This window comes from Telopea speciosissima, chromosome 2, assembly GCF_018873765.1.
Source record: "Telopea speciosissima isolate NSW1024214 ecotype Mountain lineage chromosome 2, Tspe_v1, whole genome shotgun sequence".
Lineage (NCBI taxonomy): Eukaryota > Viridiplantae > Streptophyta > Magnoliopsida > Proteales > Proteaceae > Telopea > Telopea speciosissima.
In genome coordinates this window covers 58955902-58982656 of record NC_057917.1, presented here as the reverse complement: position 1 = coordinate 58982656, position 26755 = coordinate 58955902, and the positions used below count along the sequence as shown (strand labels likewise).

The following is a 26755-nucleotide window of genomic DNA, read 5'->3' as shown; positions in this document are numbered from 1 at the left end:
ACAAAGATCAGCTGTAATATATAGCCAATCATTTTTATACTTGGAATCATGAATGAAATGGGATTAAGCTCACTAGTAATGATGCCACACTTTGATTGGACTTTGAATTCATCATTAACTCTCACCACCTTATGGTATACGGTCCAAAATACCCTTCTCTAGTTCAATTAGAGGGTCAAATGGGGTGGATGAAGAGATTTTCTTTTCACCATGGGTGAAGAAGAATTGCCTCCAATGAAATATGTATCATTCAACATTGGTTTACAATTTGTTGGTTATAAATAATAAAAGCATTGTTCACAATTTTGACACTGGCACTGAATTTTTGCAGAAAATTGTCGGTCATCTGATCGACACTCCTAATTTGCTATGTGGATGAGTGATATGGCAATTTCAACCTCTAAATACCTAGGGCATGGTTTGGATTAGGGATGTAAACGGATCGAATTCGGTCGGGTAGTGGCATTATCATATTCGTATCCGATTATATTCGGACGGATTGGATAATTTTCAAATAGTATTTTTTTAATACAGGTTCTCCTAAATGGATATGAACACAGATCGAATACTTATTTTCAACTATCCGTTGACATCTTTACCGTTTTTATGATGAGGGTTAGGGTTGAGACTTGAGAGTTCAGTAACTACCATTTCTTCTACTCTTCTTAGTCTTTGATTTTTTTACCTTTTTTACTTTTGATTACGTTTTTAACTTTTGATTTTATCTTGTATTTATGTTAATAGATATGTGATTCCATGTATCACATTGCATAAAACAATATATATAAACCAATAGCAAATCTAGAAAAAGAATAATATTATCTTAACTTATAAATTTATAAAAATAAGATAACAAAATCCAATAAGGTAACTTAAAATGATAGACAAATCCAGAGATATATTTTAAATATTTTTTTACCTCTGGATTGCTAAACGAATCGGATTCGGATTCTCCTAAACGGATATGAATGCGGATCGAATACGGATTTTTGAATATCCATTTACATCCCTAGTTTGGATTGACCATGTGTCAAATTCATATTCAATCATGTATTGGCACGCATGATCTACCCTCTTTTGTTTTTTCATAGACCCATTTTGCATTCTTGGATATTTCAAGGTCAATTTTGGTTTTTTATTTGTTGTTTTCACATAGACCCACAAGAGATCAAATATGGTCCTTACAAGGCTCTCCTTCTTTAAAAGCAAGTAAATATGGACTAGGTACCACTAAGGAGAATTGAATCATTGATCAAGTTCTTAACGTTGTTCTCACAAGGGAACAGCGAACCACCAGAGCAAGCCCTGGATCGGCAACTATGTTCTGATACAACATAACAAGTGAGCAGGAGATTTTGCCACTTTAAGAGTCTATCTGTCAACACACAATCCGAATAGAAACACGCAGCGTTCAGAACTTCAGATTCACCCTTATTCAGTTATTCCCATGGAAACAGGCGACCGTGACTACAACTTTGTCTTTGTTGCCGTTAAAGATGTAGGGGTCCACTGGTTTTAATTACTAAAGATGGGGTTGCAAATGGACACATGGTATCCGTCCCATTGCTTACCCATGACCAATGTCCTCCGGACCTCCTCCACTTAGCTAATACGACATGTAAGTAAATGAAATGATACAATGATACAAAACCCTAATCTCACAAAGAAGATAAAGTGTAGGGGGAGAGAGAGGGTGTGTCCTACAAGCATAACCTACCCCCTATCCTACCTCTCTCTATATATAGAATGAGAAACCCTAATTTGATAAAAGGATTATAGGCTAAGTGGTAGAATCCTAATAGATGAACCAGTTAGGGTTTTTTCACAAGAGTCAAGATCAACATGTGTAAATAAAAGTAATCACATAAAAATCTAACTTTTAAGTAGTTACAGATTTATTTACTAATACGTACAATCCTAAATGATAATAACCAAAAACCCATTAAAGAGATATAAATAATTACATTAAAGTCGTCTACTTAACAATATCACATAACAGGTTTACGGGTATAGAATATGAACACCGTAAAAAACCCTAGTCCATCAAAATGGTTATGTTAGAGAATCTCGACCACTGATGAGAGGCAAAAAATTTTCAAAATTATTCAAATATATTTATTAAATAATAATATTTTAAATACATTTGTAAACCCTTTACAAAAAAATCCACCAAACTCAAAATTTTGGTCTAATCACAGTCGTATAATTCTCTCGAGATATTCACCCTATTCAAGAAGTGGATTCCTTATTAAGTATCTTTTTCATTCCTATATGAACATTGTGAAACCAGTGTACCGATAAATAGTAGTGTAAGCATCAACTTTTGGTACCCCAAAACGCATAAGGTGCAACTCAAAAGATAAAGACCTCTCAAGTATGGGGAGTAACAATTATCACAGTGAATCTTGTTACTTAATAAAACTGATGGTAATTCAATACTCAAACAATCTGAATACCCACATCTATATTTTTGAATCACATTCCAAAAATAATACAACATTGTAACCATATAGATAGAATGCTCAATTCTGCCTCCAATCGCAAACACTTTAAGGTATATAATCTTGGGACAATATATCGCATATAAAGTGATAATACAAATTAATTTAATAAATCACTTTAAATTGGGTTTAATGGATCGAGTTGCGGTACTAAACCTCATCATCTAAATTTTAAGGTTAATAATACACCTTTCAAGGAAAGATGTCTCTAGGTTGGAAAAAATAATTGACTTAGAAAAAAACACTTGCTCCAAATTTAGCCTCAGAGAGCCCATGCCATTTAAGTCTATGCAATACCTTTCATAGTTCCTATCATAATACAATGACAGTGGAGCTAATTTTGGTTTCAAGAATGAAAATGACTCTCTTACCCAAAAAATTAAGAATGAAAATGACTCAAAGGGTAGCTACAGATTGACAGGTTAGGAGATTGGACTTCATTAGGCAGCACAATGACTCTGGGACCAGAAGATGCTGAGAAAGACATCTTTATGATAACTGTATAGGATCCTTTTCCATTGGCTAAAAAAGGAGAAAAAAAGCTCATAACCTAATTCTTGGGACAACATCTCCACTTCTACATTCCCTCCTATTTGGTATAATGATGGTGGGCACATTTATGTTCTGTGAAAAACAAAAATGTGTCAATCTTGAAAGGGAATCTGGTTCTCATTATATTGTTGTGGTGCGCCCTTTCTTAACCATCAAATTTTGGAGAAAAGGAAAGGGGGGAGGGAGATGGGGGGGGGGGGGGGGGTTTACAGTGTTCTTCCTATTTTATTTCTTCTTTGGCTAATTAAGTTATGATCTATGTTCTTATGGTGCCAACTGTATGTTGATGATTTGACACTAAAATAGTCTTGAGAATTGTCAAGTCTAGATAATTATCCTTAGCACAATACCGAGCTTAATTAATAGAGATAATTAAGTCCAACCACCAGCCAACCATGATGACAGATAAAAGAATTAAATCCTTAAAAAAATATCTAGTTAAAAGTAGATAAACTATTTTTGGTTAAGGATGCAATTTTTTGTCACCAAATGGTGAACTAAGAAATTGTATTCTTCTTTTAATTGTTCTTTGTTTTATTTTCAAAAGTTATTTAATGCAGAGGAGATGATTTGCTACACGGATAGTGTACATTCAGTTTTATTCTTTGAAAAAAGGGCATATGTGACATTTTATAAGGGTGCACTACAGTAATCTGAATCTTACGAGAGGTATCATCATGCAATTTTGAAATTAAAATGGTGTCTTGCAAATCTTTTACCCAAAGATTTTCAAAAAGTTAAAAAATTATTCAATGTAGTATTTATGTGAGACAAAAACAGAATTTACCTTCATCCAACGAAAAAATATATATGTCATACTACAATGGTAAAAAAAATAAGATAGTGATGATTTTTTTTCCAACAACTTAGATCACAACAAGATTTTCCCACTAAAGGTCGGATTTCAACTCTAACCACTAACCCAAGCAAAGGGGTTTCCCATCACCTAAAAAGGTAATGCTCAACTCATCCTTTTCACTCCTCAAACTAAACAAAGGAAAAAAGAAAAAGAAAAAGGCAAACTGTAGAACAAGTCAGAGTTTGTCCAGCAACAAAAGTGCCAGAATCAGATAACAAAACTACACCCCATCCACCAGAGCCAAACTGAGCAGACCAAGCGCCATCCGAGTATAAAACCATATACTGAGGAGGCCATCCATCAAGGAACAGATCCAGGCTAGGGGAAACAGGCAGGGGATGTCCTTGGTAGGAGATTCCCAAACGTCTCTTCTCAACAGAAGTCTGAAAAGCCTTCATAGTGCCCATCAGGCAACAAGCCATTAAGAACCAAAATAATTCATCAAAAATGATAGCAAATGAATCAGTTCCACTTAAGTAAGCCTTAAACAAGGTCTAATAGTTTGGAATCGGGACCGGAATCAGTCATCGCTGATTCTGATCCAATTTCGTTCCAGATTGGTCCGAATCGGGTTGAATTAGTTACCTAAACCCTAAAATCAGCCATACATCAGAAGCCCTTACTGTTCTGAATCGGCTGGAACAATTCCCTGAATCCTTTGCCTTAAATCAACTACCTAGCCTTGGTTATATAGATGTTCCTGTTATAACCAAGGCAGTTTGGCCTTTCCCTCTGTCTATTTTTACACCCTTAAAGTAGAATTTGTCCCCACATTACTTTACAACATAGGTGCCAAGTTGATCTCCATCACTAAACCATCTCAATCGATTTCTCTGTGTCACCTGTCTGTGCTGCTCTATCACCTTCAATCCCTTCATTTTCCCACTTATCCATCTCAGTTTCTTCAGGTCAACTACATATATAGTACAGATGATAAAATCCCACAAGTTTAATTTCATAATTTATTCTATTAGTTCCAGCTGAATGCATTAATGGCAGAAGAGTTTAGATCTCTTAAACCTTATTCTAGGGGCAACTTACACCCTTCAATTGAACATACACTATAAACATAGTTATGCCGGTCAATAAGGCAGAGTATCATCTGTAGTATAAACCTGCTCTCAGACAGCAACAAACACTGGAGTCGCACTAAAATCTTAGGACACATTTGGCTACAGCTTCTTATAACCTTAGCACTAAGATTTGGAGGTGGTTGCAGATTGCAGACTGAAAGTCTACAACTCAGGTGGATTACAAAATCAAGCTTATTCTTCCCCTGCCCTCATGAAAGATCATTATAGTTTTCTCAAACATTGCTTGAATCCAACTATGTTCCAGAAACCATAATCAAAAGCTTAACCTCATGAGTCTTATAAACCATCTTCTAATTAAACTAGTCCAAATTGCTGGAATCGCTTCAATTGATGCTTTTACCCATCTGGGTTCTCTGCAAACAACATTTGATCTAACCAAGAGGGATGATGAAGTCTCTGGACTGCCCACATGCATGAATTGTATTCTCAACCAAATTAATTCATGCCCGTCAAAAGAAACCCCACTCTATAACCAATTCTTAACTAATTCTTCATTTCTAAAGAGATCCATAAAACTATTTTAGTTTACCATACCTTGAAGCCCTTTTCACTAAAACCACTGCTCCATAATTCTTCTTCCTCCGGCTTAGTTGATTAGAGGTCACATCAATGAACCTTGAACCTTATAAACCCTCTTCTAATTAATCTAGTCCAAATACTCTACTCACTTCAATTGATGCTTTTACTCATCTGGGTTCTCTGGAAGCACCATTTCTAGCCAAGAGGTATGCTTATAGTCAAGTCTCCTCTGGATTGACCACATGTACAGTATTGAGTATATTCTAAAACCACACCAGCTATATTACTGAATGGAAAAATTTTAACTTCAAGGTGTAACAATCAATTCTAAATCCTTGTCTCTTGCTTGCTTTTCCAAGTTCCAAAATCCACACTCATACCTGTATATTTCAATTTCTGCTGATGAACATTCCCAACATTCTATTTACAAAATCAAACCCAAAAAAAAGACAAATTTATGGAACACAAAATTAAAAAGGAAAAAAAGGCAAGAGAACCCCCAAAAAAAAGGGAAAATTTGAGAACCCTAATTAGACTTGGGGCTTAAAGATTTTTAGGGTTTGATTATTGTTTAGTTGATCTCCTGCTGCAGTAATTGCAACTGTGGTTGATCCTTGCTGTTGTAGTCGTAGTTATCACCTTGCCAGCTCCAAACAATGTCTTTGAGTGCAGGCCTAACATCTTCCTGACAGAATTTGGCATACTCAAGCGAGTCTCCGGCGGCCTTTGAGAACTCAACAACGGCCACACCAGGTGCCACCTCGAACACCTCCGCCGTCACCGACAGCTTCCCTTTACGCCCTGCCTCCACACCTTGCATCTTCATCTTGAAATCCTTCACCTTCATTATCCGAAACTTTAACCCTTTCACCACCGATTCCAGCTTCGCCATGATCGCCGACGCCGAGGACTTGGACGTAAACATCGACCCTGCTTTCCTATTATTCTCAAACAAGCTCGACAGATCAAACCCAGATGCCATTGACGATATAAACTCGAAAGCATTGAAGAATTTCGGAGAAGGCTTTGGGGGAGGCTTCATAATCGCCCCCTCTTCCGCCACCGCCACCGCCTCCGCCACCGCCGCCGACGGAGGCGACTTCTCGGGCGACTGTTCTTCATCAGAGAACGGGATCGGACGGGTGAAGCCTTTCTTGAACCAAGGAGTTTGCATTATCTCCGGAATCGTGATTCGCTTGTCTGGATCTGCCACCAGGAGCTTTGAGATCAACCGCTTGGTCTCAGTGGAGAACCATGGAGGGAACTCGTACTCTGCTCTGAACACCTTTCGATACATCTTCATTATATTTTCGTCCTGGAAAGGAAGGAATCCGGCGAGGAGGACATAGAGAATGACTCCACAAGACCATATATCAGCTTTGGGTCCATCGTAACCTCTCTTCCTCAAGACCTCTGGAGCAACATAAGCAGGGGTTCCACACTGCGTGTGAAGCATACCATCGTGACGGAGCTGCTCTGGTAACGAAGAAAGCCCAAAATCAGAGACCTTGAGATTCTCGTTCTCGTCGAGGAGAAGATTCTCTGGCTTAAGATCGCGGTGAGAGACACCTCTGCTATGGCAGTAATCGATAGCACTGATCAATTGCTGAAAGTACTTCCGAGCGATATCTTCTTTAACCTTACCTTTGGCAACTTTCGCGAAGAGCTCTCCGCCTCTAACGTATTCCATGATGCAGAATATCTTACCTTTGGTGGCCATAACTTCTCTGAGCTCCACAACATTTGGGTGCCGAACAAGACCCATAACAGAGATCTCACGCTTGATCTGCTCCATTAGACCTTCTTTCTTCACCTGATCTTTATTGAGTACTTTAATGGCGACGCTATCCCCGGTTTTGAGTTGCTTACCGTAGTAAACCTTGGCAAAGGTGCCTTGCCCTAATAACCTCCCCATCTCATACTTTCCGAACAAAACATTCCTCGTTACCTCACTCATCTGCCGGCCAAATTCTGGCTTCTTCTGTTGTTGCTCCTGCTGCTCCTCCATGACTATGAATGACCGGATTCCCAGAACCAAAAGTGCAGAAATCAACAATAAAGAGAAACGGGTATTTTCATAAAAGGACAGGGAATCCATGAAAGTATTGCAGAGATGCAGATATACATGGTTGTTCAATTGGGTTTGGGTGAAGGAGGAAATAACTAATCACAGTAAAGAAGAGAAGAGAAGAGAAAAGAAGTGAAGTGAAGTGAAGAAAGAGGGGGAAAAAAAAATTCGAATGAAATATTAAGAGGGCATTGAAGGGGGGCGGTGATTAATGGGTAGGAAAGGGAGAAGAAGACGAGGAAGAAATGAAGGTTTCGAAGTCGCCATTGGAGCGCCTTGTTTTCTCTGTCTCTCGCTAATATACTTCTATTTTTATGCGTCTCCAGGGAACAACCATGGCAGCTAGCAGCACACACAGAAATAGAAACTTGGCATGAAGTAACGGAACAATATTGGATCATTTATTTAATTTCCAAAAAAATTATTGACTAATAAGAACTCGACAGGTGGTTTCTTCTCAACTCGACAGGTGTTTTTTCTCTGATTCGGCCTTTCCTGACGTTACGTAGTCGATTCAGTGTATCACCCTTACTGGGCAGTCGATGAGATACTTGATTTAAACCGTTGGATTGGGAGTAGAGTTGCTTTCTTTTTTCACATCTCCTGTTTCTAGAGAATATATATACATATATTGAAGGCACCACGTCTCTTGCCGTGGAAAGTCAACCCAACTAAGTCATGCTCCCTATGTCCATGTGGGCCCATCGGACGGTGGTCTCAATTTGAAATTTTCAGTGAAATCTAACGGTTATTAATGCTCTTACGCGTCAGATTTTATTTTTCCCTTATTTATTTAATATTTTTTTTCTTTTTTAGTTTATTTGGTAAACGGTTAGGAAGATGGCACAATCAATTTTTTATAAAAAAATTCTTTATTTATATATAAGTTTATGTAAATAATTTTGATTTGTTTATATAACTTCTCATAAAGTATATCTGATAATTTAACCAAAAAAAAAAGTATAGCTGATAAGATATACTCTTGCTAACGAATAAATTCTCTAGGAACCAATAGTTGCTTCTTGTTTTTAATTAAAAACTATTATGTGGCTCACATTTAGGTATTACACATTTACACCATATAAATTGTAAACTAAATGCAACCTGTCCAAGATTGAATATATTTTTATTGAAAAATGTTGTTTTTGGAGTATGATTACTTATCATATATTAATTTCTATCGTTGTTTGAGCCACTATAGCTTGCACACGATTTGTGGCCAATGGGAGCACGTGTGCAAACATTGTTCTGGATGGGATTTACGTATTTCTATGGGGCAACATGATACTTTTGCAAGCTTCTTTGTCTAGAAGGAGGAGTCACGTGGTCAGGTAGCATTCTTTTCCCTTAATTTCTATTTCAAAGTATTGAAATTAATGCTTAGGGATCTTTATCTTTATACATATATTGCTTTTTGGTATTTCTTACAATACAATACATACTCTACATGTAACTCTTTATTTTTTAGTATAATATTTGATAGGGAAAAAGATCTCTACTTGATGGTGTTTCTTACGCTCTCCAATGGATGAGCACGCCTAGGTATTTACCCAGGGGGTAGAGGCATCATCTCACGGTGCCCTATGAGAGAGCGTAGGAAACACCACCAAGTAGAAATCTCTAGCCCTATTTGCTATTATAGCTATTTCTATTGACATTTATAATGCATTGAAACATGTATGTTAAAATTCAACTTTCAGATACTTTTGCTAATCAAATCAAAAGCCAAGTTTGGCCTTGTATATGGTATCTATGGCATTATTTTTAATATTGAAGCAAGAATACAAAGGAGAGAAGATTTTAAATACAAGGGAAAAAAATCCGACACCATACCTATCAGTACCATAGTTTTTCCATTATTCATTTGATATTCAATATTATTTTGTAAAATTCAACTTTGATAAATTTTTGTCAATTTCAGCCTTGTATATGGTATCTATAGCATTATTATCAATATATGACCCAAGAATACAAAGGAGAAAACATACCAAATACAAGGGGAAAAACTCTGGCACCATAACTATCAATACCGTAGTTTTTTCCATGATTCATCTGATATTCAATATTATTTTTTTAAATTCTACTTTGACAAAACTTTGGTCAATTTCAAATCAAAAGCTAATTTTAGCCTTGTATATGATATCTTTAGCATTATTTTGAATATTGGCCCAAGAATACAAAGGAGAATAGATACCAAATACAAGGGGAAAAAAATCTTGACCCCATACGGCCATACCTATCAGTACCATAGTATTTTCCATGATTCATCTGATATTCAATATTATTTTTTAAAATTCAACTTAGATAAATTTTTTTCAAAAGATAAAAGATTCCAAATACTAAGTACAATATCTGACAAGATATCTATCACTATCAGCGTTTCACCACATAATTTATTTGAAATTCAATTTTACTTTCTTGATGTGTTGACATCAGAGTGCACACACTAAAAACAATAAACTCAGCCTTATCCTAACTTAATGGAGTTAGCTACATAGATCCAAACAAAATAGAGTAAGAAAACTGAGGACTAGACAAAAAAAGAGGAATGAAGAGATGAGAGAAAGAGGGATGGACAATGAGATAGGGAAAGAAAAATGGAAAATGACAAATGAGAGATTAAAAAAAAAATAAAGAAGAATGAAAGATGAAAGATGCAAGTAAGAGGAAAGAGGCACAACCCAACAAATTAGGAGAATCTTAGCTAAATGGGGTCTGCTATATGATTTTTGCCGTCTAATAAGCTTTATCCGATGTCATGCTTGGTACAAGGACTAAACTATTCATATCCTTGCTCACAACTTCTCCTATGGTCATTTTAGGACAGTCCTTAGTTTTTTTAGCTCTTCAATCAGGATCATAACGCTCCTCTGTACTGGGGGCATCCATAGGCCTCTGTTAAACATGGCCTTACCACCTCAAATGATTCTCGGAACTTGTCACTAATCGGGGCAACTCCCAAGTCAACTCTAAAATGTTCATTTCTTACTTTATCCTTCCTAGTTTTTCCACACATCCATCTTATCATCTTCGTCTCCGCCACACATAGCTTCTCAATATGACAGCTCTTGACTAACTAACACTTTGCCCCACACAACATAGCCGGTCTTACCATAGTCCTATAGAACTTTCCTTTTAACTTTAAAGGAATACGTCGATCACATAGTACTCTGGACGTACCTCTCCACTTCATTCATCCCATTTTAATTCTTTGTGAAACATCATCATTTACATCATCTTCTTTATTTATTATTGACCCCAAATATCTAAAATAGTCACTTTGCAGTACCTCTCTTTTCTCAATTCGCACCATGTCAATATCCATCAGAGTGTGACTAAAATTACACATCATATACTCCATCTTTATTCTACTAATATTAAAGCCTATTGATTCTAAGGTTGATTTCCAAAACTCTAACTTAGTGTTAATCCATGTTTTTGTCTCATCCACCAAAACGATATCATCAGCAAAGAACATACACCACAGGACCTTGTCTTAAATGTCTTTGGTTAGGTCGTCCATAATAAGGGCAAAAAGATAAGGGCTTAGAGTTGATCTCTGATGTAATTTAATCGTGATTGGAAATTTTTTTCCCTGACCTTCCACAGATCTCACATTAGTTACATCGCCCTCATACATATCTTTAATTACATTCACATATTTATTCGACGCCACTCTCTTCACTATAATGTCAAATTAGATCTCTAGGGACTCGGTCATAAATTGTTTTTAAGTCAATAAAGACCATATGGAGATCCTTCTTACTATCTCTATATCTTTACATAAATCTCCTCAATAAATAAAATAATTTATGTTGTGGATCTACTTGGCATAAAGCCAAATTGGTTCACCGAGATATGAATTTTTTATCTCAAACGGGCTTCAATAACCTTCTCCCAAAGTTTCATAGTGTGATTCATTAGCTTTATGCTCTTATAATTATTGCAAATTTGGATGTCCTTTATTTTTGTAGATCGAGACTACAATGTTTCTCTTCCATTCATTTGGTATTTTCTTCGTGTTCATAATCCTATAAATAGATTGGTTAACCAATATACCTCACAACCTCTTAGGGTTTTCCACACTTCTATTGAGATCTCTTTTGGGGCTACTGTTTGCATGCTTTCATCTTTCTTAAAGCTTCTTTAACTTTGCCACACTAATCTTTCGCATATATCTATAACATGTGGTATCTTGATATCATCTTGGCAAATGATGGTAAGAGACCATTAATATAATGTCAAATTTATTCTCTAAGTAGGGATGAAGGAGTAAAAAATACAATAGGAAGGGTTAGTGTCATGATTTTAGTACATGGTATTGGATCGGGTATCGGTCACATGCAAAATCGATATGATATTGATATGGTATTGACATGGATCAGTCATATCGAACAAATTTGCCCTTGATTTGCCACACTGATGGCAACATGCAGGATGGTATACCAAACAATGGTTGGGAGGAGAGAGAAAATAAATAAAAATAAAACCCTATAAAAGAGTGTATGTTAAGTGGACAATATGATCTTTTTCCTTTTTAATATACTTAAATTATTTATATTAAAATATTTTTGAATTTTTAAATAGACATTAAACAATGATTTTAAAGTTCAATATGCCGTCCAGGATAGATATTCTTTGTTTAAAATTCAACCAAATCAAATCGAAAAAAATCAGTTCGGTTTGGTTTTGAAAATTGAAATTTTATTCGTTTCAATTTATTTCATTTGTTGGTTAAGAATTGTCGGTTTGAATCAAACCAAATCAAATGAAATGTAACCCATATAAATCAAACCTAAATCATACTAAATCCCAAAAGGCTTGAACACATACGAGTTGTAAGATTTCAATTTTTTGCTTTTTCTTTTTTGTCTCTGTTTTCGACTATCGACTTTCCTCATTTCTCTTTTGTAGTTTTGTAATTTTTTATTCATTTCCTTTATTTTTCATGTTTTGCTTATATAAGGTCAGTCATAATTGGAAAACTAGGTTTTCTAACTCGACTCGCCTTTTAGAAAACCTGATGATTCGGCCTAATTAAACCTGGTCAAGCCGAATCATTTTTTTTTTTTATTATTATTATTAAAAAATAAGAATAAATGCTAAATTGTTATGGATTGGATGATGAAGACTCCAATGTGGAGAGAGAGAGAGATGGCTTCTTTTCATTTGTATATAGAATTGTAAATGCTACATTGTAATTTCCAAGAAGAGAGAGAGAGAGAGAGAGATCCAAAATGTTAGTTGTGATAAGCATTTTTGATCTTCGTTGTTTTACACATTTAGATTTACATATATTAGTTGTTACTTATTATATTTATTAATATATTCATTCATAATCAAGTAGTATTTATATTACCGAAAAAAAAGAAGTCAAGTAGCATTTATGTATTTAAAAATTGACAAGACTTGTCTAGTTAAAAGTGACTTGAATTAGAAAATCGAGTGTTGCTTGACTTGGGCGAGTCAGTACCAAGTCGAGTCATTTTTCACCTTGGCCGAGTCTACATGACTCTTAATCAGATTTTCCAAAATTTTGACTCGACTCGGGTGACTCGACCGAGTCAAAACCTGATTTTCCAACTATGAGGTCAGTGTAATAAAAAATAGGATTAAATACACGTACCCACTAAAATGCACCCAATATTCCTCGTACCACCCTTGAAAATTCCACGTACCACCCCTACTTTACCCCCCTAAAGCCATTTAAGTCCACATTAGGTGTTACATGCTAAAAAAATGACCAAACTACCATTTCTTCTATCTTTTCTAAAATCTGAAAAGACCTAATTGCCCTGACCCATTTCCTAAAATTTAAAAAGACCAAAATACCCTCATCTTCCCCAAATCATCATCTTCTTTTACATACCTAATACTACCACCACCACCATCATCTCTTTATTCCAGCTAGTAACTGCCCCAATCAGCAAGTACAGAAGAGGTATTTGAAGTCTGAATCTTAACCTAGCACTAGTCTCTGATATGGGTTTAGTTGCAGGTCTGAAACTTGGATGCAAACTCAAAATAAAAGAGGATTTCAGATCTGAGTCTTGGGTTTGAATCGCATATAGAAGGGTGGTCTAAACCCCAAATCCATCCAACCTCACCCAAAGAGGATTTCAGATCAGAGGCCGAAACCCCTTTCCCTGTTCGGTGAAGAAAACCCTTTTGGGGTTGGAAGTCTTTCGAAGATCTCAAAGCACAATCGTCTTTCCTTTCTTCCTTTACCCTTCAATGGAAGGATCTGGATGCGCTTTTGAACTCGATCCAGAGTTCCATAGAGAAACGCTTCAAGGAACTTGAATCTATTGATCCACAAGCCGGTGATGACTTGGCTGCGGAAAAATCCCCTCACCTGATTCCTGAGTCTAATGGCAAACAGACTTCTTCGGGAACTGCGCCAGTGAAGAAGGAAGAGGATTCCGAAATAATTCCTCGACCTGAGTTGAAATCCCTATGCATCAAGATGGATGAATTGGCGGCTATTAGAAGAAATTGTATTCTTTTATTAGAACAGCTAGAGGCGATCTTCCCTCAAATTTCACCTCAAGTGAAGGAGAAGTCCAAGAAATTGGCCCTTGAATGGAAAGGAAAACTTACTCCATGCGGGCCGAATCATTTAGAAGCCTTAGCCTTTTTGCAGCTTCTTGTTACCTTTGATTTGGTCTCTGCATTTAGTACTGATTGGCTTCTCGATCTTGTTGTGACTATTGCTCGACGCAGAGAGGCTATTGATTTGTGTCGAGCCCAAATCCGACCTTGTAGTCTATACTCATTTGGTAAGGGCGGCGGTGTTGGTGGAGGAATAGGCAAGGGAGGGGGATTCAGTGGTGGAATCGGTAAAGGTGGAGGAGTTGGAGGTGGAGCTTCACGGTGGTGATGGTGTTAATGGTGGGTGGTGGTGGTGGTGGTTTTGGGTATGTAAAAGAAAATGATGATTTGGGGAAGATGAGGGTATTTCGGTTTTTTTAAATTTTAAGAAATAGTTCAGGGTAATTAGGTCTTTTCAAATTTTAGAAAAGATAGAAGAAATGGTCGTTTGATCATTTTTTAACATTTAACATCTAGTGTGGACTTAAATGACTTTAGGAGGGTAAAATAGGGGTGGTATGTGGAATTTTCAAGGGTGGTACGTGACTTGTCAAAACCTTAGGGGGATACGAGGAATATTAGGTGTATTTTAAGGAGGTACATATATTTAACCCTAAAAAATAACCAAAATCCAGATTTTTCTGGGCCGGACTTGGATTTGTCAAAAGACTCAAAAATATTAATAAAATATTAAAAATCAATACGGATCATTAAAAAATTCAAAAAAAAGAAAAGAGGATCAAAAACCCAAAAAAATGGCAAGTAATGGATCCGATCAATCGATCCAAAAATACCTTGATGGATCGATCTAATCTCGGGATCAGTCATGGTTGATACTGATCCAATCCGAGATTACGAAACATACCTACAACAAACTGAAATAATAAACCAAATAAATTAAACTGTTTTACAATACCTTACAAAATAAATTGAAAAAACTAAATAGAAACTGAATAAAATCAAACTTACCCTTTGATTTCGGTTTGCAGTTGTAAAGCATTATTTGATTTTCCGTCCCTCTTGCCATCCTTACCGGACATTACTCGTGCTAAACCACATGAAAAATAATTTAAAAAGAAATTGCAGTTTCTATTAGGCTAAATTTCAAAATTGCACCCTCCACGATAGGCGATTTTTAAGCCTAAAGACTATTAGGCTTGTTTTGGGGCATTTGATTAGAAAGACAGCTTTGAAAGACGTGGACAAGTGGAATGTTGGGACACGTGGGCCTATCTTTCGCCATATTTAGTGCTTTCCCTTATGAGAGGCCTTCTTTTTAAGTTGCCCCCACTTTTGAATACACTCTGTGAGAGAGAAAGAGAGAGAGGTGGTCCAATTCTGGTTTGAAGAAGACCATTTTTCTTAGCTAGATTAACAAGGCTGGGGAACCGATTCGTGGGTTGGAGCCAGGAGAGAGGCATGGAGATCAACCAATTAAGCCCGTTGGTTGGTCCAATATACCAGTTAAATTAGAATAAAGGGAAAAAGAAGGCCATCTGGTCGTGCAACACGGAATGTATTTGTACCTAGATCGGTGCACCCCTGGTCCTTTCCATCTTTCTAGGGGTATGTCAATCATTGTGCGTGCGGCTTGTGTTTGGGTGCAGGTATTTGTCGCACTGCACGATCGGATGACGATCTTTATCTCTGGAATTAAATACAAGAACTTTTAAATATCAAATTTTTTTTTTGGTAAATAAATATCAATTAAAATGATTGTTTTTGTGTTGTGTCTATCCATCACATCATTTCACGGTCTTAAAAGCCGGTTAACCTTTTGGGATTGATGTGTGGTTTGTGTGATTACACTTTCATAAAAAAACATAATAAAATAAAAAATAAAATGATTGTATTCAGCAAACATCTTCTACCTTCATAATGTTGATACATGCATCTCCTAAGAGTTGATTAACAAAAAAATAAAAATCCATTTACTTTAGTTAGCAATTAGAGTGCGTGATGACCAAGCAGGTTACGACAAGTGTCCCCTTCCAAACCATTATAAGTGGAAGGTTTAAAATAAATTAAAATTTTCAATTGATTTATATGAACCATAGAATCTGCAATAAAAGTGTAAACTCACCCATATGAAATTGAAAGGGCAAACTTATTATAATCTAGATATATAACAATGGTTGGATCTCTGGTAAGGACAAACAATATCTAGCTAGATACTAAAATGGTTGGTTCTCTATACTCATTCACTCCCAAAAAATAGGGAAACTAAAGATTGACACATTGAACCAAAGTAGGCCTCATCTCAATGTGAGGTTCCCTTGCAAAGTGATGAGTGGGAGAATTGCATAATTTTTTCATGGAAAAAAGGAGTCTGTCTAGTGGCGTGACTCTTGCGTCGAGACATAGGAATATAGGATGGAGTGAAATGATCGTCTCGTTCCCATGAAATGTAGAAATTATGTGTGTACATTCATTGGTGGGCCCCTATGCTGGTGCAAGGACCATGCTTTTGAACACAAAACTCTTCCCCGTGTTTCATAAGATAAGAACTCAAAAAAAAAAAAAAAGTATAGACTCCAAAATAGTAAGGCAGAAAATATGATCATTATTATTAGGTTACTTATTAGCATTGTTCAGAAGATGTGATTAGTACGTTAAAATATTAAAAAAATGCTATGTAATTCCATTTTGTCATTTTTCTTGATGATTATTTGTTTATTTGGAAGGAAGTCCAGAAGAAAAAATATAATAAAAAATATTTTATTGTGACATAGATTTTCCCTTCAAATTGTATGTAATTTTTTTCCATTCTATAATCCTTATCCATTTGGTTGCAAGGGAAATGTGACTATTTTATGGGATATTACATATATTTTATAGGAAAAATTCTTTTTGTTTTTTGGTTGCAAGGGAAATTCATATATTTCCTTGGAAAATGAAATATATTTTATAGTAAATTCAAAAATTTTAGTTCCTTTTTCCGCGTTCCTTGCAATTAAACATAGCCAGTATTAGTAACAAAAAAAAGGATTTTTTTATTGACACCCTTCAAGATGTCAAATAATTTGTAACCTTATTTTTTTGTCTTTTTAGTATGGTACACAATTTTTTTTTCAATGAGGGTAATAGTGTCATTTTATATGTATACTCGAAAAATATGCATGACAACGATATCTTCTCGTAATGACACCAATACACAATGATGTGTCACTTTCGCATTACTGTCGAAAATCCTTTTATACCCCCTGTCTTAATGAACTTTTAGGAATAAAACAATAGACAATTAAAATGTGTCAAATTCTAAATACACCTATAAAGGTATCATTCAGAGTTCAAACACTATCAAAAAAACTTCCATTTTTAGAATGCTTAGTTATTAGTTATTACACAATGAAAAACAGTCAAAATGCGTTTGGCAATTCCGATCTATATTTCTGTTCCTGCAGTAGAGACCGGATGAAAAATGTGTCCAAGCACAATTTTTGCAGAACAACAATTACATGTTTTTCTGTTCTTGAAGAAAACAAAAGGTTGAACTCATTTGAGTTGTTCCCGAAAAATCATGATTGAGTTCGTGCTTTCAACCTGAACACCAACATTCATCGTCAAGCTCTAACCTCAAGTGATACTTCTCACTCAACTGCAAAAACCAAACAACATTGAAAGGAAAAAAACAGTTTCTAGCACAAAAATAAGAAAAAATGTTTATATCCAAAGAACAGAAGAACAACACAGAAACGTTATCAAATGTAGTCTAAGTTGAATTGTATCTTTAATAATAGGGAAAAAAATCGAATCATTATCCCCTCCAATTTGCTGCCTCCTCCAATTCCTCACATGGGATTAGAAATAACCACCCTACCCCCTGCCCGAAAACACTGCCTAAGGTGGGATCCACTCCCCCTATTAGAGGAATTGGAGGTGTCCACAAATTGAAGGTGATAATTATTCAAAAAAGTCTCACTTTGAGAGTGTAGCTCCTACGTCGAGACACATCATGATACAAAATGACTACTCCACCCCTCATAAGAGAGAGAAACCTTGACCACTATTGATGCTTACTCTCCTATCCCATTGGTCCCCAAGCTAGCAGTCCAGCACAGGGGCGATGCTCTTGAATAGCAAACACGTCCCCTTTAGTAATAATCTCAACCAAAATTTTCAACACATGAACACATCAGCGTTTGACTTTTTTGTCCTTTTAAATTTTTACTTGGTCACGTAGCGCAGTATGCTCCCAGACACATGAGTGGGTGAAATGATCATTCTGCCCCCTAATTACCTTGCCCATGTGTCTGGGAGCAAGCTATGCTGCGGCACAGAGAACATCAGCTCTTTTACATTACAATAATTTCACTGGGACCCACCAAAACACTTTTGGTCATTGATAACAAGACTGGCAGCTTAGGAAGATACCATTTTTACGTCCATTGGTAAACCAAAATAAGCCACCTAACAGCTGACACTAACAACATTCTCTGTACGAAAGTACGAATTTACAGGAATGTAAATTCCTCCTCCATTTTATTAATTAATTCTTACCCTTTTCGAGAAATTACGAATCTTACTTCTCGCCCACAAGTCTACAAGATGTCTCTTGTTGGTCTATTCATTTGGACCACTTTATTAAATAAGTTATTTTGGATCTATCTATACGATTCAGGGACCAAACCCCATCTCAAAGGAAAAAGATCCTGTGAATCCGGGCAGCGTGCAACCATGTGCAGCATCTAAGTGAGGCACTGTACATTGACCGTCTTACCTTTATTCGGGCAAGGCGTTGGATAGGGGGTAAAGAGGTAAATGCACAGCGCTCCATCTCAGGTGTTGCACATGCAACACCGTTGCCTAGATTGACAGGAGTCGAGTCCCATCTCACACTACTAAATTGGGCGTGGATCAGAGAACAAAAAAACTAAAAAGGGAAGAAGAGCGGTACCTGATCGCATGTTTCCTATGCCAGACAGGTTTGTTCGAAAAGACTGTCCAAACCAATACTTGGATCTTTATCCCCTGCAATTCCCTGCTCGATACAGTTCTCGTGGTTCGTAACAAAAGGGGGGGCATAATGACCATTCCACCCCTGACCGAACACTCTGTATCGGTCAGGGAATCGCAGGAGATATTTTTTCATTCTTTTGTGGGTAATCACATTGGCCCCTACGCTAGTGGAGGGGCTACATGACCAGTTAACTTTCTCTTGCCTATATAATTAAAGAAAAAAGTTTGCTCCATTGTCCTTGTATAGACCTTTTATATCCTCTTTACATAATAAATAGTGGTATCCATACTTAAAAATTTTTTTTCCCTATTTTGACCACGTGGGCCTCATGTAGATGCTACCATTTTCGAATCCCTCGTTAATTATATATAATGTGTACCCTACACTATCACTTCAATTCCCTTGTAAGAAATTCTCCCTGAATTAATTAATCAATTGATCTCCAGAAAAATATAGATATTTATTATCTAGAAACTATTACAAGACTTCTTAAAGAAAAATGAATACCGGGGACCATGGTTCAATAAAAAAACAATCACCACACCAAACCCTGGTAACCCTGCCAATTTACAATATCCATCAAGAAATATTATTGGATCCGCTTATGTTTTTTCTCATCAGAAAGATACGGGTTGAGTCAGGGGGTGATCTGATTTGTCCGATCCAGTAACAACTAACTCCAACCTTGTATTCCAGATAACATGGAATTTATTATTAACCCTTGACCTTTTATATTAGTTTGTAGCCCCAAAACAAAGACATTTTGCCTTTTTTATGATTTGAGTGGATGGACTGGAGTACGCCGAACCACCTTTGAAGATGGAGGAAAATCGACTCAAATCCTAAAAGTGGACCTCACCCGGCACCCACTGGTAAGAAGAGATTTCATATTATTTGATACCATTTTTTTTTATATTTATGAAAAGACAAAAAATTAGATTAGATAAGAGGGGAAGAATCTACAATGCCGTTAAAGTACCAAATTATCTTATGACCTTGGATTGCCTAACTAGCAATCCCAGTCACCCAAAAAACTTAAAGAGTTCTCTTGAGGATTTGTTTCAAACCCAGACTTCTTTCATCTTCAGATCCATTGTGGTTGCTTGTTTAAGACCATTGATTATTGATATCATTTTGGACTCTAAATCGTGATATGCAAAGAGGTATCCAGTAGCTGCCAAAATGAAACGTCCTCAATGACAAAATACCATTTAACATCATATTAAGAACATTCCGTTGTTGACAACAACGAATCAATTATTGGTGCAAATTTGGCCCAATGCCTACCTGAATTCCAAGAATTTCAAGGCTTGAGTTGGGCTTTTTAACCATGGAAGCTCGGGTTAGGATTTTCGAGCAATATTCTTTGGTATAGTTTAAATTTATGTTTATTTCACACACACACACACACACATATATATATATAAAAGTAGGTAATCCTCCTTTTTTTTAAATGACAAAACTGACCCTGACCCACCTCAAAACAATCAACCTCTCCCACGCGCCAATGTCGCCTCCCTCTCAAATACGTCTCCCATTCCTTCAGTCCCATTCTTTCACATCTCTACTGTTCTTCCTCTCATCCCTTTTAACTGTGACATTCTCAAATTCTCTCTCTTCTTTGAGAAATCAATCAAATTTACCGGCAGTGAAGCTTTTGATCTTTGTGACTTGAAAAGCATTGACGGAGATGAAATCTTTGTAGGTGTTTTCATAACCACATTTTCTCAGCCTTTTCCTTGCTTATGGAACTAGGAATCCTTGAATTACAGTCCATAGCCCTTTAACAAGAAGGCTTGCGACATCATTGTGGACAGGAAGGTCTCAGTTGGCTTCCTCAAGTTAATGCACTTCTCCTATAAAGTAGTCATATAGTATAATGTAGTTTGGTAATACTATAATCGCCTTATGTGCTTCCAATCTAATAGACTAATACTCCAGATCATTATTGGTTTCATATTCCGGGCAGCTCCAAATCCCTAAGTTCCTTAAATAAGAGGTAAAAATGATCACCCTACTCTTGTCCGATCGCACTATCTGGATGAGATCCATTCCCCTCTATTAGAGGCACTTAAGGAGATGAAACGGCGGGAAATGAGCAGATAATTTTCCCTAATACTCCCTTCACCCAAAAAAATAAATTCTTATATTACAATTTTCTTTTTCAAAAAACCTAATAGATTAGATTGGGCACAGCCTGCACACATTAAGGAAGTGCGTATATCATGTTGGGTGAAGTGACCATTTATTCTCAAGTCTATGCTATACCTAGCAATAGACCTTTACGGGCTTTACCAGCTGAGCTAGTGGGTAGCTGATCTGGATTCAGCTAGTGGGCAAGTTCTTGTATAAAAATGAGGGGACGTGTTCCTGTGGGGGAGGTGTGGCCGTTGCTAGGGGTGTCAATTCAGGCTCGGCCTGGCAAGCCCGACCATTTAAAGCCCGAACCGATCGATCTGATTAATAAACATTTCGGATTCAAGCCTAATCAGTTTATAATCGATCATTCCCGGTGCAAGGGCTTAGCCCGATGGTTGCCTGACTGGTCTGAATGAATATAGGCCCGTCTAAGCCTGACCCTTTTGGTTTGACTTAGTCCGATCCTTTAATCACTACATGAAATTCTTAGTTTACCCCCAATGCCCATCCAATGTAAGCCTGATTAGATAAACAATCAGGCATGTTGCAGGACTTCAAAATGGTCAAGCCAGATTAGGTCCAATCGAGATCGACCTGGCCCGATCAATTGACACCCCTAATCCTTGCATGTGCTCGAAGGCCAGTGGGAGCCACACACGAAACATCAAGCAATTGAACATTTCCACTTTTCATGGAGAATGGGGTAGTACTGTTACAAGGGAGAAAATAAAAGGAAGAGTATTTATGGGCTGAGAGTTTTTATAGTTATTTTGTATGATAAACTAGTTATGTTTTATGTGACTAAATAGTTAGGGTGTCGTAGTTAGTAATAGAGATAGTTCGAAAACGAAGTAGTAGTTATCAAAATTTGTATCATTATTTGTAGGGAAAAAGATCTCTGTCCGAAAGTGTGGCCTACGCCAGCACTTCCATGAGTCTTATCTCTCCTCTTCATATGAAAAGATATTTCTGCCACCTTATTTTAAGGAGGAGAGAGATAGACTCATGGGAATGCTGGCGTTGGCCACACTCCCGTACAGAAAACTATTTCCTTTATTTATATTTGAAGAATGTAATGGGAAAAGGTACACTCCCCCCATAGGATAGTCGTGGTTAGTAAATGTAAGATCAAAGACGCCCTGCTTCATCTATAAAACCAAAGTTTATCTAATTTTCTACTTTATCTTTATCCCTACGTTCCTATTTTATCTCTTTCCCTCACATGTCCACACAACCGTTACATTCCCTCCTCATAGGAAACATCAGCCAGGGGTGGGGTGTGGATACCGGGGAAGAAGGGAATAACGAGATGTAAACATCTGATTTTTCATTTACGTTACATATATATTATAATTATTGTCATCCAAAATTCTTACGTTACATGTATTTTTGTCCACAGAATCTTAGGGGATAATAAGACAAATTTCTTTTTCTTAAATAAAAGTTAAAAGAAAAAAAGATCTCTCAACTACCTATGTGTCACCCACCACATAAGCTATTGATTGTGAGGACTACTTTGCTTCAAAAGAATCTATTGAGAAGTCATATGTGGGAGCCAGTGAATCAAGTTTTTAGGCCATATTATATTATATAGGATCCATACACAAGTTTGGGCTGGGCCCCAAGTTAGGATAAAGACACCCCAAATTTATGGCCTAGAATCAAAAACTTTGTGGCACCACCAAACAACTTTGCTCCATCTCCTTGGAGTGCAATGGAGAAATCAAATGAGGAACATGGAAGCCATGCATGCATCATGGCACACCGGCCTCATCAACTAGTATCAAACAACTCCACATAATGGATACTGGGTAGGGCTATTAGAAAGAGAAATGGATCAGTCTGAATAATTTTTAAGACTAGTTTCTAGACCATGGTTTGGGTAAGGGTTGATCCAGGACGAAGACAAAACATATGTTTAGAAATTGGAAAAAAGAATGTTAATCGGTTGCATGGTTCCTACGTCTAGACATAGGACCGTGTGAAATTATAGCTCCACCCCTAATGAACTAAAAAAAATTTATTCAATCAAATACTCTTAGATGCACTCTTATTGGACCCTGCATTGGTTCAGGCACTACATGACCATACAACGATCGATCTCTTGCTCTAACATTGAAAGTCATTTAATACAACATTTAATGCAGTTTTTATGTAAAATAACATGATTATCATTAGGGGTGCAAGTTTGGCCCTGTCGGCCCGAACCCGCCCTAGCCCGCCTTGAGCCCGAACAGGGCCTGGGTTGAGATATTTGGCCTTGAGGGCGGGTCAGGGTTGGAAATTTCTGGCCCTGAGTTAAGGTCGGGTCGGGTCGGGTTAGGGTTGAGGCCTCGAGCTAAGCTTGGCCCGGCCCGGCCCGACCCTGATTTAAGTTATACTATAAAATATATATTGATATAATTTATACATTATAACTCTAAATTTCACCCACATTTTTTATATAATATATTATATACGAAGACAATAAGTGTTATAATATATTTTATTATATTATTATTTTATGTAAAATTGATAATGTTCTTCCCGGCCCATTCTAGCCCATGCATTTCTTTTCCCCTCCCCATGATCAGGGCCAATCAGGGTCAGCCCGGCCCGACCCTGAGGGCGGGTCAGGGTTGGATTTTTCTGGCCCTGAGTCAGGGTCGGGTAGGGCCTGGGCCTAGCTAAGGGGACTTAGGGTTGGGCTAGGGTTCTATAAAGTCCGGCCCAACCCGACCCTGTTGCAGCCCTAATTATCATTATTGAAAAAGTGTGTTAATGTAATAAGTAGTAATGCCTAGATGGAGTGATGGACACTTATTATCATTAAATTGGTGAACTAATAAGTTGTAAAATTCTTTCAGTTGCCCCTTATCTTATTCCCAAAAGTTATTTAATGTAATATCTAATATATGGATAGAAGAAGTTTTCAAAAAATTGAAAGTCATTTATACAACATGTAATGCAGTTTTTATGTAAAATAACATGAATATCATTATTGAAAAAGTGTGTTGTACTTAACGATGTGAACAGATATTCGAAAATCCATATTCGATCCGCGTTCATATCTGTTTAGGAGAATCTGAGTCCGTCCAAAAATTAATCGGATACGAATAAGATAATCTCCCTATCAGGCCAATTTATCCAATTCATTTAGCAATTCGACGGTAATAAAATGTCTGAAATATATCTTTGTATCCGTCTATCCGATTAAGTTACCTTATTGGATTTTGTTTTTTTATTTTTATAATTTTACAAGTTAAGATTATAGTTGGAAAACTGGGTTTTGATTGGGGCGAGTCGCCTGAGTCGAGTCAAATTTTAAAAAATCTGGTCAAAAATCGTGTAGACTAGATCAGGATAAAAAATGACGAAAATGGGTCATAAATGGTCCAAGTCAAATAAGACTCGATATTTTACAGAAAAAATAGTTGCTGGACTCTCAAGTCTCAACCCTAACTCTTATCACAAAACAATAAAAATGTATCCCATTTACATTGCTTTGGAGGAAACCGAAGATAAATCCAAAACAATGTAAATGGTTTGCTCCCTCTCAGGAAAAGAGTTCACATTAACTATCGCAGTCCCACCATTAGAAGAAACCTTTTGAGAAGCTCTGTCATCAACTTGTTCTTCCAATATCTTCTGTGATTCCAAAGTGCCACAATAAATCTTCAAAATCAATAAAGTAAAGTAGGGAATCTTGCCTTTTTTAAAAAGGTCTTATAATTTTAAATTCAAAGCTTTAGTTTATTATCTTATTACTTTCTAATAGAAGGTTTTCTGGTTTGACCTGCCACATAATTAAGCTTAGGTTAAGTGTTTACTTCTACTAGTAGCAGATGAGATTAATCCTGATTTTCAAGGATAGATATATTCCAAGGTCCTTCAGTCACATATCAAGTATTGCTGTATTAGTCTCTGTGGAGTTCGTCATGTGGCAAATCAAAACATTGAAAAATCGAAAGAGACTAGGTAGTGATTGGAAAGCACGATTACATAATGATTGGAAAGCATGTCAATGTATGGAGAGTAAATTATTGAATTTGGGATTTTAGACATGTGGTTTATTGAGACAATCTCTTAGATATTCACTGGTTGGATATGCTATTTGACCCTTTCACGTGTTAAAATAAGATGTCTTGAGTCAGAGACACCCTTACGTGATATTCCAATTAGGGGAAATTTTTGTCATTCATTATTTATGAATATTTTATAATAAAAATAATGATGCCTGGTCGTGTGGTTGCTGCACCCAAACACAAGAGCGCATGAAATTAACGTCTCGCCCTCACCCATGTTGATGCCCCTACACGCACTCATTGCCCCCTGGTGCAGGGGCCACTCGACTAGGCAGTGATCTTTGGCCCATATTTTATTTAAAGGTGCAATTTTGATGGACTTGAATCCACTGGCAAAAACGATGGGTGAGCACATTGATTTGCCACGTAGCAGATCATGGACATATATGAGAGTACATGCAAGGAAAACTGATTGAATTTGAGGTTGAACTTTTACATGTGACCTCTTTAGATAAATTTTTAGATATCCAATGGTCAGAAATGTCATATCACTCTTCTACATAGAATAACTGTGTCACCCACTAATTTTGTGTGTAAGTTGAGCGCTATAAAGTTACAAACACCTTTGCTTTTATTTTATTTCTGATGTTTCTTAAAATACTAAACTAAAATCCTATAGAGATTTATTTTTGGGTGCAAACCTAAATGATCATAAAAATGAAATTTCCAAACAAAATTGAAAACCACACTCCTAATAATTTTAGTATTTTTTTCTTGGGAGAATGTTCTCTGTGCCGCAGCACAGGCTGCGCCCAGTCACATGGGCAGCCTGTGCAGGGGGGTAGAGTGGTCATTGCACCCATCCTCATGTGCCTGGGTGCAACCTACGCTACGGCACAGAGAACATCGCCCCTTTTTTCTTATATTTTTAATACACCGTTTGTATTTGGACCGAATTTTCTTTCACCCATGGTAAAGGAAGAATCCCATCACTAGTGAAGAAGGAATTCTTCCTTCTCTACGGGTGAAGGAAAATCTCTGCTTAGGCTTAGATTCATCATTTTGGGACGGTTAGGACACTAAGTCCAATAACGTGTTGGACTGACTGAGGCCCAAAACGCAAAGCCCATTATTAAACGTGGCAAACAAAGAAAATTGATTTATTCCCACAAATCATTGATTTACAACCTAAAATTCAGAAGTTTTTTATTCCTGGAAAATTTCATAAGAATCAACAACCAAATAAAGAAGATTTTTTAATCCAGAAGGATTCTTTAGCAAGGTTCAAAATCCAGGTATCGGTCATTGCCAAAACCTTTTTAGATTGGGATTGGATCGGTCAAAAAACCCCCTAAAATCACTTTTTTATGGATCGGGTCATGTATCGGCCTTAGTGTTTTGATCTCGGGATCGGATTGGTCCATATTATCTGGATTGGATCGGTCAATATCGGTTGGTATCAGTCAGT

General features: G+C 36.8%; 1 protein-coding gene across 1 annotated transcript; it reads right to left on the bottom strand.

Annotated features, from left to right (window-relative positions):
- Positions 1–6033: 6033 nt before the first annotated feature.
- On the bottom strand, positions 6034–26316 carry LOC122652333 (CBL-interacting serine/threonine-protein kinase 5-like). The gene is made up of 3 exons (XM_043846043.1): positions 26310–26316; positions 26201–26206; positions 6034–7671 (listed from the first exon to the last, which is right to left on the bottom strand). Exon 3 carries the CDS (start codon positions 7621–7623, stop codon positions 6097–6099), a length of 1527 nt encoding a protein of 508 aa, XP_043701978.1. The 5' UTR covers positions 7624–7671; positions 26201–26206; positions 26310–26316; the 3' UTR covers positions 6034–6096.
- Between the last annotated feature and the right edge of the window lie 439 nt (positions 26317–26755).